At 38.2% G+C, this 10,041-nt stretch overlaps 1 protein-coding gene across 4 annotated transcripts in view; it reads left to right on the top strand.

Moving 5' to 3' along the window:
• Positions 1–726: 726 nt before the first annotated feature.
• abcc1 (ATP-binding cassette, sub-family C (CFTR/MRP), member 1) overlaps positions 727–10,041 on the top strand; it is a 38,001-nt gene continuing 28,686 nt past the window's right edge. For all 4 annotated transcript variants that reach the window (XM_024271825.2, XM_024271824.2, XM_024271823.2 and 1 more), the window contains exons 1-5: positions 727–889; positions 2,883–3,059; positions 5,631–5,759; positions 5,983–6,120; positions 6,773–6,898. In XM_024271825.2, coding sequence (XP_024127593.1) covers positions 842–889; positions 2,883–3,059; positions 5,631–5,759; positions 5,983–6,120; positions 6,773–6,898 — 618 coding nt within the window. In that variant the 5' untranslated portion in view covers positions 727–841. The remainder of the gene's footprint in view (positions 890–2,882; positions 3,060–5,630; positions 5,760–5,982; positions 6,121–6,772; positions 6,899–10,041) is intronic.

The following is a 10,041-nucleotide window of genomic DNA, read 5'->3' as shown; positions in this document are numbered from 1 at the left end:
AGGTGACCCAACACTCATCAATGAACAGGACGGTTTACCATTGCTGCATTGTCCAGGTCACATGGTCTTGTGTTCACTGAAGTGGTATAGGCATTGTCTGTATATTCACACTACTAGTCAAAACTGTGGGATCACGTAGAAATGTTTCTGTTTTTAAATTAAGATAACTTTATACTAATCAGAAATACATGCATACACTACATTGTAAGTGTGGTAAAGGAGTAAATAAGGACTTTTCTATCTGCAGATGTCTGTTTTTTGGTACTTTATCTACTTTGGTGACCAGAGGCCTATTTCCAGCAGCTATCACTCCTGTGTTCTGATGGTATAATGTGTTTGCTCATTGTGTCAGAAGGCTAACACATGATTAGAAAACGCTTGTGCAATCATGTTAGTGCAGCTGAAAAGAGTTTGACTGGTTAGAAAAGCTATAAAGCTGAGCTTCTTTTGTAGGTTGAGTATCGGAGCATCACATTTGTGGAATCAATTAAATGCTCAAAATGTCCCGAAAAAGAGAACTTTCATGTGAAACTCAGAAATCTATTGTTGTTCTTAGAAATAAAAGATTTTGCATGAGAGAAACTGCAAAAGAAACTGAGGAATTCCTTCAATGGTGTGTACTACTCTCTGAGGTCAGATGAATCTGCTTGTGACTGCGCCGCTGACTGCTGCAGTACCCACCGTCTCCCATTGGGTGGCGCTGTGGGTCTTAACTTTAATGCCTCCCGCTACCACAGAAGAAGAGGCTTAGCAGGCAACCTTCGTCCACTTACAAAACAGCCGCTGAGCTCCAGAAACTCTCCGAACCGCGACAGCTCAGACACCTGCTGTGTCGCGGAGAATGGGGCTCGACAGGTTCTGTAGTCCGAACAGTTCGGAACCTTTCTGGGTGAGTAATTTTTTGTGTCGTCTCCTAAAAACTAAGTCCGAAGTTGTTAGCGAACCGGCGCGTGCTCAGGTACCCGGCAAGTTCGGTTCCGTTCAGGCTTCGTGCCCCCGGGGGCTTCTCCATGACAACCGATCGATGAAGCCAGAGTTCCGAACCATGGTACCGTGACGCAGGATAGACTCAGAAACGTCATTTATTTTTAGCTTGTTTTTTCGTCCGAACCCGCTCCGGGACCCGAGTTTAAGGTTTCTGAACACAGCGTGACTGTTCAGGCGGGACGAACACGACCAGAACCGACTAGAAGTAACGCTGTTTTATGACGAAAACATTCTTTATTAAGGATAATCCCAGTGTTATTCCACCTTCTGGTCCGGAAAGAGAACGAACCCGACCTTTGTGAAAAACAAAAACCAGACTTGTTCCGGAACGCATTAATACAGGTCTGACCCCAGTATGTATGTATGTGCGTTTGTTTGACATCTTAAGTCCAAATGTGGCACGTGCAGTTCTGTGGCTGTCATGATCCCACCTTCAAGTCAGGACCCCTGCTGACAGCAGGCTTTCATTAGCATACAGACCCTGAATGATTATTAACGCAGCACTTCTTACAGAACCCAGTGTGTACTTTCACTGATGAATGAAACCCTTTCAGGACAAGATTTTTTTCTCTTTTGTAATTTCATTTATTTATTTGCTATTGATCTTGCCATTCTCAACCTTTTTGGAAAATAGAACTACTATGACCTGTCTGCTATATGAAACAGATAGGTACGTATTCAGACAAAAAGGCATTAAAATCATTAAAAGAGACTGAAGCTCAAAATCCTGAAGTGAGTTGCAAAAGTTGATATGTTCAAGTCAAGCTACTATCCATTAGATGTGTCAAAGTCAAGACCACCGGGTAATTCTGTCTGGCCTTATAGATCATTCTATTTTATTATTATTAATGGCCCAATGTTATCTTGCGCTTATTTCTAACTTATTTAATTTTGACAAAATGTATTTTTATGGAGAGTAAAATATTGAAAGTTATTTAAGGTTTAAGTTGATTTATTCTGCCTTTTTATTATTCAATTTATGTTAAAAAGTTACAGTTTTCAAGTTTTAAAAATTAGCATTATGCTAGCTTTTTGGACTATTTTTTTCTTTCATGACAATTTTTTTAGGCCACTTTGGAGTTTAGCTAATATTTCAGCTAAACGCTAGCTGCTTTGTGTAATTCATGTTTTTCAGGCTGTTTTGGAGTTACGCTAATGTGTACACGCTAGTTGGTTTGGGTAATTTAGACTTTTTTCAGTTTTTTTAGGATATATTGATATTTAGCTAATATTTCAGCTACATGCTAGCTGTTTTTTTTTTTTTTTACTAATTTAGGCTTTTCTTTTTACGTATTTTAGGCTGCTTTGGAGTTACACTAATATTTACACGCTAGCTAGTTTGGCTAATTTAGGCATTTTTTCAGTTTTTTAGGCTATTTTGAAGGTGAGCTATTTTTTTCAGCCAGCTGCTAGCTGCTTTGGCTAACCTAAAGTGTTTTTTTAGGATAAATTGGCATTTTGCTAATATTTTAGCTGGCTATCAACTTCAGCGTTTTCAGCTGTCAGATTTAGGGTTTTTAGTTATCAATTTCTGCATCTTCTGCTATCAATACTATTATCTTCAGCAGCCAAATTCAGTTTACAGCATTCACACTAGCATTATCGTTGGTAATACTATATATCTAGTTTATAATTATGTTAAAAAGTTACAGTTTTAAAAATGTAGTTTTAGAGTGTTCAATAAATGTTTATCCTGTTTGATCTAAGGGGTGTTTCGGATTTTGGCCCCTTGTGTGATTGAGTTTGACAACCTTGATCTATTTGTCTGTATGTAACACCCCCTGACTTTGTGTTTCATGGTTAATTGTTCTGTATACTGTTTGTATGCTATTTCTTTCATTAATAAAAATAATAAAACTACTGTGACCTTTTGACCTTCTCTCCTTTTATTCCAGGATTGGAGCCGTAGTTGGAACACGTCTAATCCAGACTTGACTCCATGCTTTCAAAACACTGTGCTGGTGTGGGTGCCATGCTTCTACCTGTGGATCTGTGCCCCTTTCTACCTTATGTACATGCGCAGCCACAATCGGGGGTATATATGTATGAGTCACCTCAACAAAGCAAAAACGGTAAGACATTATTTCAGGATTATTTTTAATGTTTTTACATCATTTCTATCAGTTTCTTCTGATTAAGTCCCACTCCGATCATCCGAGTTTCGATCTATTTTCAAATAGTTCCCAGTGGTCTTTTGATTATGATTATGACGTTAGACTAAATAGAGTTTATGCGATTTGTACTTGTTAAAGGTTCAGAAAGGAATACATTTGAATTTTTTTTGTTTTTTTGGCAGCTCTTGTTTCAGGATTATTACAGAAGGCATCAATACAACAAAACTTGAACAAGAATCATAAATAAAAATAAAAACACAACTGAGAAAAAAGAATTAATTAAGGAGAAGTCTATGAATATTGGGTAGACCGGCATGATGCAGTTATAACCACACTAAATTAGAAAAAAAGACAGTTGTTTTCTAGGACTTAGTTTCCTGACAAAGTGGCAGAAGTTTGTTAGAGATTATCCTCTAAATTGTGGACAGAGCTGTCATGGAGCCCCCCCCAATACAGACTCTCCTGCTAGCTTACAGTCCTTCACACCCAAAACCTGACATTATGAAAATCAGAGCCGTACAGTTTTGATCCAGATTCCAGCTCAGATGAGGAAAACAAAGACGTTCTTGGATCTATTTGTCTGACAGCGAATGCACCAGATTGGACTGGAATATTTCTACATCACAATTACAGTCTTTTTCCAACAGCATTTTTTTCACCGTCTCCTGATTCACAAGGATTTTAATAAAAACACATACTCAGAAACTCAGATTTTTTTCCTATTTTTCTTTATACATGTCCTCCATCATCAGAAAAATGCTACAAGAACATGTTGAAAACGCAATTTTCATTGGAGTGGGTCATTACATTTGTTTTTATATCTACAGAAGAGCCAAAATAAAGAACAATTTAATCCACTGTAAGCTTTTACACCATGCTAAGGTGTGGCTTTTGTTAAATGATTTTTCGTTAACTTGGACTAAAAGTTGTTAATCTTGAAGAGAAACAGTTGGATCACATTAAATATAAACTCCAGCATAATTTTAGGTTTTTTTTATGTTTAAAGTAATACTTGCAATGAACATAAAACTAGAATGAGCTCTGAAATTATTTTTCTAAAGAGAGTAAAATGTATTATAAATAGCTTTTACTCATCCTCTCTTCATCTCAGACTCGAACCAGGGAACAAAAATTGAAACGAATAATACTCAAACATGAGGGAAAAAATTAGCCCTTTAACGCAGGAGTTCCAGTGTTTTTGTTCTTTGATTTACTGTAACAGACGAGCCGCTTTTCTCCTTAACGGTTGAAATTTTACAGTATGTTAAAAAGTTACAGTATGTTAAAGGTTTTGTGTCTAAGCGTCACCTACGACGCCTCAGGTGTTAAAGGGCTAATTGTGCATCAGATTGAACAAAAAAGAGAGCCCAATACTCATCAATTTAATGAACGTCTTAATAAAAACATTTGTTTACTGAGCAGTAATGCTGACTCAGCTGTGTGTATAGCAGCAGCCAGCTGTTAAATGAATTCTTCTGTTTGTTCTTTGGTTGGGTTTCTCCACTGCTTGTTATTATTTTTATAATCCTGTTTAAAGACCTGCTCTGATGAAAATGGGGTTTTTAACGTGTTAAAGCATTTTTCTGATGATGGAGGATATGCTAAACACTTTTGTTGCACTGCTAATGTTAGCTTGAGGTTGTGAGAGGTTGGAAGCCAGCATGATGGCGGGTAAACAGATGGATGATGGGAAGTAAGGGAAGGCTTACTTTAATTTTTTACATATTTAAACCTTTTAAAACCATAACTTTTTAAACTAATTATGAACTAGATATACACCATTACCTGCAATAATGCTAGTGTGAATGCTGGAAGCTGAATTTGGCAGCTGAAAATGCTGAAAAACGTTGATGGCCAGCTAAAATATTAGCTAAATGCCAAATTACCCTAAAAAACTAAAAGAACAACAAAATGTTAACCAAAGGAGCTAGCATGCAACTGAACTATTAGCTAATCTAAAAATTTCCTTTAAAAAAAAAAAACTGAATAAAGCCTAAATTATCCAAAACAGCTAGCATGTAGATGAAATATTAGCTAAACTCCAAAATAGCCTAAAAATTCTTAGTAAATGCCAAAATAGTCCAAAAAGCTAACAGAATGCTAATTTTTAAAACTTTAAAACTGTAACTTTTCAACATAATTCTGAATAATAAAAAGACAGGAATATTATTCCAGAATAAATCAACTTAAACCTTAAATAACTTTCTATATTTTACTGTCCATAGAAACAGATTTACTCAAAATTATTCAAGTTAGAAATGAGCTCAAGATAACATCGGGTCATTAATAACAATAAAATAAAATGGTCTGACTTTGACACGTGTCCTAGAAAATGACCCCGGTTCATAGATTTTTTTCTAAAACAGCATCATCTTAATGAAAAGACCTCCTAAGAATGATTTTACCGGAATAGATCAGAAGATGATCGCAGTGAAAAGAAAAAGTGAAGGATTCCAGTCTGAAATGGACTGTTCTGTTTTGGTCTCTGGAGGATTTTCTGGACAGTCAGTTTCTCCTTTTCTCCTCCAGGCTGTAGGTTTTCTGCTGTGGATCATCTGCTGGTTGGATGTCTTCTACACCTTCTGGGAGAGGAGTCACAGCAGTAACATCACAGCTGCTGTCCACCTCGTCAGCCCCACCCTCCTGGGCCTCACCATGGTCAGCACGTTTCTGTTTGAGCGCTGTTCTGAAATGATTCCTGCTTTTTAGAAATAGTAAATTCAAAGAAACTAATGACATGTGCCTTATTTTAAGATCCCTTCTGCTTCATACCTGGTCAGGTTGTTGGAATGCTCAGTGAAATGTGTGGTGTTGAACCACAGTTGCGTATTTGCTGAGCAGTTTGCAAATGATCTGCAAATGTGCTGTTGTGTGTCTGCAGCTGCTGGCCACCCTGATAGTCCAGTATGAGAGGATGAAGGGCGTGCAGTCGTCTGGAGTCATGCTGATCTTCTGGCTGCTGGCTCTGCTGTGCGCCACCGTCACCTTCAGGTCCAAAATCCTGCAGGCTCAAGACCAGGTCAGACCTTTGGCAGCGGGAGTCAGTCACACCTATGGACTGTATGTAGAGAACTGGACTCAGTGACTCCTCTTCCCTGTCCTTCCAAACAGGAAGTACCTGCTGGCTCCCAGAAGCCAAAATCCCATAGACTTCTATAGAGAAATAGACAATTGTTACTCAGTCATAATAAATATTCTTTTTCTGATACCTTCTTTAACATCTCCCTGACAATCCGCTTGTTTAACGATATTATTTCTGTAGTTAAAGTTACTCAAGAGATAAAGGGATGCCTTCATAAAAGCAGGTGGTCTCATGTTCAAAGTTTGAAACGGGGTGTGGCCTTCCATCAAGTTCACTCCTGATCATGGGAAGTGGTTGCCATAGAAACATTGATTCAGATCAACTCGGCCCAATCACTGTTTAGTGACGTCTGGCTCCAACATGGCGGCGGCTGTATTGCAAAAAATGGTGACTGAATTGACTTCATTTTGTTCACGCTGGAAGTAAACCGTTTTCTATTGGTGATGTCACAGTCACTCGGTCCAGTTCTCTGATACAGTCGATGGTAAACGTCAATGAATGAAGTCCGTAAAAGCTTTGGATGTGTGACTGCCTTCAGATAAAGCTGGGGTGCGTTATCGGAACGCCACTCACCTGTTTGTCCTTTCAGCCCGAGTCAGTGAGTGTGTGGAGGTACACCACCTTCTACATCTACTACACCCTGCTGCTGCTCGCTCTCATCCTGTCCGGCCTCAGCGACCAGATGCCTCTCTTCTCTCAGGCTGTCAAAGACTCGGTGAGACCCCCCGCCCCAGTCTTCTGCTTGTGCCACGATGAGACATTTTTCTTTGGCTTTAGACCAGGGGTCCCCAAACTACGGCCCGCGGGCCGGATCCGACCTGCCTCCACATTTGGTCTGGCCCCCCACACACTATCAGAAACGCAGGTCGAGACCCAAATAGAACGTGACTTTTTATTCCACCCCTCTGCAGTCTGAGCTATGATGTGAGAGGATAGAATATTTGTTGGTTTAATTGTGATTCACTTTTTCTTTTACACCATAGTGATCCATTTTTCTTCTGAAAGTTATATTCTAGTTGGAACACTGAATAATCTCCATCAAACTAATATATCATCTTGATTCCCGTAACTATAAAGCTATGCTAGAAAAATGCCTTCTTTAAATGTTTTCTGAAAGGCTTTCACTGGGGAATCAACAAATATATTCACGTCTGAGCTCTTCCTTTCAGCTAGAATTCTAGATGTCCAATAAATGGTTTCCCCCAAACATATTTCTTTATACAACCTTAATTGATGATTGTCTTTATGCAACGTCATTCCATAACTAACCTGTTATTCTAAAACTCAGCCCCCCCCCCAGACTAGAAAATAGTAAATCTGCAATGGAAATACAAATAATGATTCTCACAATATATGTCAGATAAAGAGGCATATGCTTGTCCTGGTGTATTTTTCCCTTATAAGTAAGAATCATGATTTTCTAGGTTTAGATGATTTTTTTTGTTTGTTTCTTTAATACATCTTTAAAACAGGATCAGTTTCAGCACATTTTCCTTTTACATTTCTTATTTACCTTGTTACATTTAAGCAACTTGTGAGCTTTTGCATTTTCAGCAAATCCCTTCAGCAGTTAAACTCATCTGCCTCTAAGTCACTATTTTCAGCAAAAAGCTTCAGCATCTTCAGCGACTACTTGCAGCAAAAAGCATTCACACTAACATTATCACAGGCAGTGAAACTTCACTAATTTAAACTTGATTAAATACCAGAAACTATTGAAGGACAGAAGCTGCACAATTCATTGAAAGTTTAATAAACCATCATGTTTGTTTTTAGTTAGTTTAAAGCTAATGATGGTTAAGATCTGTGCTTTACATCCACTTTGTGCATGACCTGATTAGTCGACTAATCAGAAAAATAATCGGTGATTAGTTGACTTTTAAGATAATCGTCTGTATCGTTTTTCATGATATTTTGAAGTCTAGCTATTTTTTTCAGCTACATGCTCGGTGTTTTGGATAACTGAAGCCTTTTTTTTTGCGTTTTTTAGACTAATTTTGCATTTATCTAATATTTTTGTTGGCTATCAGCTTCAGACTTTTCAGCTATCAATTTCAGCATCATCAGTGGCCAAATTCAGCTTCCATCATTCAGACCTGCATTATCACAGGTAATGCTATATATCTAGTTCATAATTATTTTTATTCCATACGTTCTTTTGAACATCTATAGCTCTTCAGCTGTTTTATTTTTTTAGCTATTAAAATATTCAGCTCTTTCTATGCTTGCTTTGTTGACTGTTTAGGCAGTTATTAAGGATTTCTAGGCTATTTTGGGGTTAGGCTAATGTTTTAGCCTCAGATTAGCTGTTTTGGCTAATTTAGGATTTTTTTAGGCTAATTTGGTGTTTAGCTAATATTACAGCTACATCCTATCTGTTTTGGCTAATTTAGGCTTTTCTCCATTCTCTCACAAACTAGGGATGTAACGATTCAGTCAAGCCGTGATTCAATTTACAGTTTTAAAGGCATGATTTTTTTTTTTCTCAACAAATTAAATTAAAGGTATTTTAAGGCCAAGTATGTTTTCTTTTTGTCCCTCACATCAAACTCTGTTTTCCTGCTAACAGAAAGGTTTCACTACAAATAGACAATTCTAATTGATACTGAAATGATCTCAGATTCTTTCATCCTCGGTTCATTCTGTGCTTCATGTGATGGACCGCTCCACGTGATCATGAAACAGAAATGAATCATCGGTTTGTGTCCGGTTGGATTATTATGACACCCTGACAAACATTAAAGGAACAAAAACCCTGGAGAAAGATTTGAGAGATTTTCACTCCTCTGACGTTTTGCTCCGAGGTTCTCCTTATTGAACAGGGAAAATACAATAGAAGAAGATTCTCCTGCTGATACCTGTGTGAGTGCTGCTCTGGTGTGGATACCACCTGCTGAGCGCACGTTCATAAACCCGCGTGTGTAAGCACCTGGAACCGGGTTGAACCTTCAGCGAGCGCTCAGTGCGTGCCCCATGTGTGCGTAGAGCTCGCCACCTGACTTAAAAACTTGGGGAGCAATGGGCCTCCAGGAATTCTGGTGTGTTTGCAATGATTTTCATTGAAAGTGTCCGCTTGGTTGCGCAGTGTAAGCCCACACACACTCACACATAGGTGCGCACCCCCACACACACCCTCACCTGCATGGAAAGCTGCATCCATTTTTTTATTTTCTGCATCGATGAACATGTTGACGAGGTTGAATTGTTTTTTTTTACCGATTCCTGAAGAATCGTTTTATCCTTATTACTTACAGCTACAGGTCATTAAAAATCCTTGCATTTCAATAAATCACATGACTATGCAAGTAAACATAACACAATTTCCAGAATTGATCACAGCATTTGCAGATCAATGATCAAGATTCAAGAAACGTCAATAAAATAAAAGCAGAGGGTTTTTCATTAAAAAAAAAATCACAATTCAAGTATATATATATATATATATATATATATATATATATATATATATGGCTGGGTGGCTCAGTGGGCTAGGTGAAGGGCTGACACACAGAAGCCCAGGGTTCGATCCCCGGAGTGTCTACTGATCCCCACCCAGATTGGGTCCTTAGTCAAGACCCTTGACCCTGCTGCCTAACTGGGTCCCTGTGCCCCTCAAGTACAGGGTTGTGTCAGGAAGGGCATCCGGTGTAAAAACTCTGACAAATCATTGATGAGAAACAGTGGGGGATGTTACACTGTGGAGACCCCGAAAGGGATAAGCCGAAAGTGAACTACATGTATGTATATATATATATCTATATATATATATAAATATAAATAAAATTACCAAAGAATAATAATTATTTTCATTCCATTAGAACAATCATTAATAATCTCTCAACTGAAAGATCTGGAGGA

The sequence above is a fragment of the Oryzias melastigma genome, linkage group LG8 (assembly GCF_002922805.2).
Source record: "Oryzias melastigma strain HK-1 linkage group LG8, ASM292280v2, whole genome shotgun sequence".
NCBI lineage: Eukaryota > Metazoa > Chordata > Actinopteri > Beloniformes > Adrianichthyidae > Oryzias > Oryzias melastigma.
Note: the sequence above shows the minus strand (reverse complement) of the source record. Positions and strands in the feature narration are given on the sequence as shown.